Source organism: Tribolium madens, unplaced genomic scaffold (genome assembly GCF_015345945.1).
Source record: "Tribolium madens isolate multiple individuals breed KSU strain unplaced genomic scaffold, Tmad_KSU_1.1 Scaffold_7;HRSCAF=85;Tcas5.2_LG10, whole genome shotgun sequence".
Classification (NCBI taxonomy): domain Eukaryota; kingdom Metazoa; phylum Arthropoda; class Insecta; order Coleoptera; family Tenebrionidae; genus Tribolium; species Tribolium madens.
In genome coordinates, this window is record NW_025401050.1 from 9,695,431 (window position 1) to 9,698,965 (window position 3,535).

Consider the following 3,535-nt stretch of genomic DNA (forward strand, 5'->3'; position numbering starts at 1 on the left):
CTTAAAAAATGGCAGAGTTACCGATTTTTAAAGTAGAAAGTGCAAATCCAAAAAATTTTCAAAAATTCCAAATATATCAAAAACGGCTAAATTTAGGTATAGGAAAAGTTGATGAAAACTCCCTTAAAATAATCCGATTAATCCAAAAACGTAGTAAAAAATATACCTTTTCATTAAAAATAAGAAAGTTGAGACTGACTTCCGGTATAACCGGAAGTGTCGCCATTTTGAAAATATTTTCATTTGGGAGGATTTAATGGTTTAGGGCTATGTACCAATTTTCTAACACTTCTAATGTGGGGTTTAGACGGAACACACTGTATTCAACCATTACAGTCACATGCGCAGTAGGCTAGTTTGCGAACCGATGCGCAGTAGCATGTTCTACTGCGCATCCATATACAAAAGTTTGCGCAGCTATGCGCAGTAGCACAATTTGACCGTCCTACTGCGCATGTATTAGTCTAATATAGTTGGCTGTGGTTACAACTAGCGCCCTCACCTTCGCGTCAACGTACGAAATCATAAGTTGCTTGAAATGAAATGAAATGTCAAATGACACACACTGATCGTTTTAGATTAATTACAGAAAACTGTTTTACCAACCTGGTATCCGTCCGGTAACGGATCGTGGCGTACCGTCAGCGTGATTTTCTCCACGGGCTGTAATAACGTCATTACTGCCTCTTGATGTGTGGCGTGTGTGATGTCAATTCCGTTGACCTTCAAAATACGATCACCGACACGAAGTTTGCCACAATTGGCTGCCGTACCGCCAGGTACCAACTGTTCAAATAAAAAAATAAAATCACGCTAGCGTTATAATAATAATAATAATACTCACGTGCGAGATGAAAATTCCCGGTTCTTTGACACCAAATGGAATACTGGAATGGTCAGTACCGCCGATAATACTGAATCCTAGTGAGCCATGGGCTTTGCTCAAGGTCACGTCCTGAAGATAAATGACAATTAGACAAGTTGATTTTTGTGAAAAGTGAATTTTTCTAATAGAGAAGCCGGAAAAAAAAGGGTAGAGTAGGGGGAGAAGGGGTGGGGGTGATTTACCTGAATCCTGATCGGTCACTACTAGGTTTGTGCCCAAGATTTGTCTATTGGAGACTATAACTAGATCGTAGCTAGCTTATAACTACTTATAACTAATGTGTTTAGTCTGCGGTCAGGTTCGTTATTAGTTAGTAATGAGAGTGTTTAGTTTGCGGTCCGTTTGATTAATCAGAAATTAGTTTTCAATATTAATTAAGTTGTTATTTTGTGTTAACGTGAAATTTTAGTAAAAAAAAACATTTTTTTTGCAATTATCAAAATGATAAATATTGTCAAGGTCACTTGTTTTATTTCATATTTCTCAACTTAAAAAATGTTTAATTGATATGAAAGTTGACAAAGGAGTTAAAATGCTCGATGATGAGTAAAGTTAGAGAAAATGAGCCATTTTCAACGTTTCCGGGTGATGACCTTGAAATAATAAATGATATTTCAGGTGCTTGGATCACTCCTAACGCCCCGGAATTAACGAAATGTTATGTAAAATCATCCGGGGAATTCGCCTATGCAAACCGTTTGGACCCAGCACCGGTAGTTTGTGAGTTATGATTTTTTTTATTTCAAAAAGTCAAAAAATTTTAAACGGCTCCGTGACCGAAACTATATCTTGGTCGCTATGAAATAGGCAATTATTAGCAAATTTTCGATAAAAATATAATTAGTTTTAAAAAACTGAAAAAAAAAAACGAAATTTTCAATGTATGATATATCCGAAAATTCTAAAAATGTGGTGGTTTTGATATAAAGTCTTGCCCCGAATACTATGCAATCACCTAGAATGCTCTACGACGAGTAGTGTTCAAGATATTGAGTCATTTTCAACATTTCTGGCAATGACCTTGAAATAATAGATCGTTATTCCGGGCGTTTGGGATCAGTTTTCGCCCCGAAATCAACGAAATATTATGTAAAATCGTCCGGAAAATTCGAATGTGTTAATGGTTTTGACCTACCACCGGTAGTTTTTGAGTTATTACTTTTTTATAAAAAAAGTCGAAAAATGTCAAACGCCTTCGATAGGCTCCGGGTATTCGCTACTGGGTAGATAATCAGGAGCAAATTCCGATAGTTTTTTTTACTTTTTTCGTGGGACTTAGTTTCCAAAAAAAAAAAAAAAAACGTTTAAAGTTTTAAAAAATCGACAAAAAACAATTAAAATCCTAAAAATTAAGTTATTGACATAAAATCACACCCTGAGCACTAAACAACACCTTAAAATGCTCTATGATAAGTAATGTTTCAGAAATTGGGCTATTTGGAGCGTTTCCGGACAATGACCTTGAAACAAAAGATCGCTTTATCGGATGTTTAACATTACTTAATGCTCCGGAATAAAGGAAATTTTGTGTAAAATGCTCCGGAGAATTCGCCTGTACAAACCGTTTTGAGCTACAATTAGTAGTTTTCGAGTTACGACTTTTTTATTTTAAAAAGTCAAAAAACTTCAAACACCTCTCTGGCCAAAATTATACATCCGATCAACTCCGGGTTTTCACTGTTAGATAAACAATTACGAGTAAATTGTACCAGTAGATATAATTTTCGAAAAAAACTGAGTTTAAAATTGTGACCTTGAAATTAAATTGATCTTTTTGTGGTTGGGATTACTTTTAACGCCCCGGAATCAATGAAATATTATGTAGAATCGTCCGGGGAATTCGACTATGCGACCGGTTTTGTTCTAGCGCCGGTAGTTTTCGAGTTATGATTTTTTATTTTAAAATGTCATTTTTTTTCATTTTGAAAAAATAATTACGAACAAATTCTGCTGTTTTCTTATTTTTTTACCACCGGTAGTTTTTGAGTTATCATTATCTACTTTTATAAAGTCGAAAAATGTCAAACGCCTTCGATAGACTCCGGGTTTTCGCTTTTGGGTAGATAATCACGAGCTTTGTTCTAGTGGGACTTTAAAAACCCTAAAAACAAAGTGGTATTGCATAAAATCACACCCTAAACACTAAACAATCACTTAAAATGCTCTACGACAAGTAATGTCCACGAAACTGGGCTATTTGGAGCGTTTCTGGGCAATGACCTTGAAACAACAGATCGGTTTTTCGGATGTTTGAGATTACTCAATGCTCCGGAATAAACAAAATTTTTTGTAAAATAGTCCGACAAATTCGCCTGTGCAAACCATTTTAACCTACTATTAGTACTTTTCGAGTTATAATTGTTTTATTTTAAAAAGTCAAAAAATTTCAAACACCACTCTGGCCAAAACTATGCATCCGATCAACTCCGGGTTTTCGCTGTTAGGTAAACAAATACAAGTAAATTGTAGTAGTGGGTATAGTTTTTAAAAAAACTGAGTTTAAAATTGTGACCTTGAAATATTAAATTGATCTTTTTGTGGTTGGGATTACTTTTAACGCCCCGGAATCAATGAAATATTATGTAAAATCGTCCGGGGAATTCGACTGTGCAAACGGTTTTGTTCTAGCGGCGGTAGTTTTCGAGTTAT

General features: G+C 35.2%; 1 protein-coding gene across 8 annotated transcripts in view; it reads right to left on the reverse strand.

Annotated features, from left to right (window-relative positions):
* Window positions 1-3,535, reverse strand: part of LOC123010051 (protein lap4-like) — a 47,888-nt gene that overhangs the window by 14,216 nt on the left and 30,137 nt on the right. For all 8 annotated transcript variants that reach the window (XR_006413070.1, XM_044406677.1, XM_044406682.1 and 5 more), the window contains 2 exons: window positions 845-955; window positions 607-786 (listed from right to left, as the gene is read on the reverse strand). Coding sequence is in view for 7 of the 8 variants with exons in the window: in XM_044406677.1 (XP_044262612.1) it covers window positions 607-786; window positions 845-955 (291 nt within the window). In the remaining variant the exon portion in view is untranslated. The remainder of the gene's footprint in view (window positions 1-606; window positions 787-844; window positions 956-3,535) is intronic.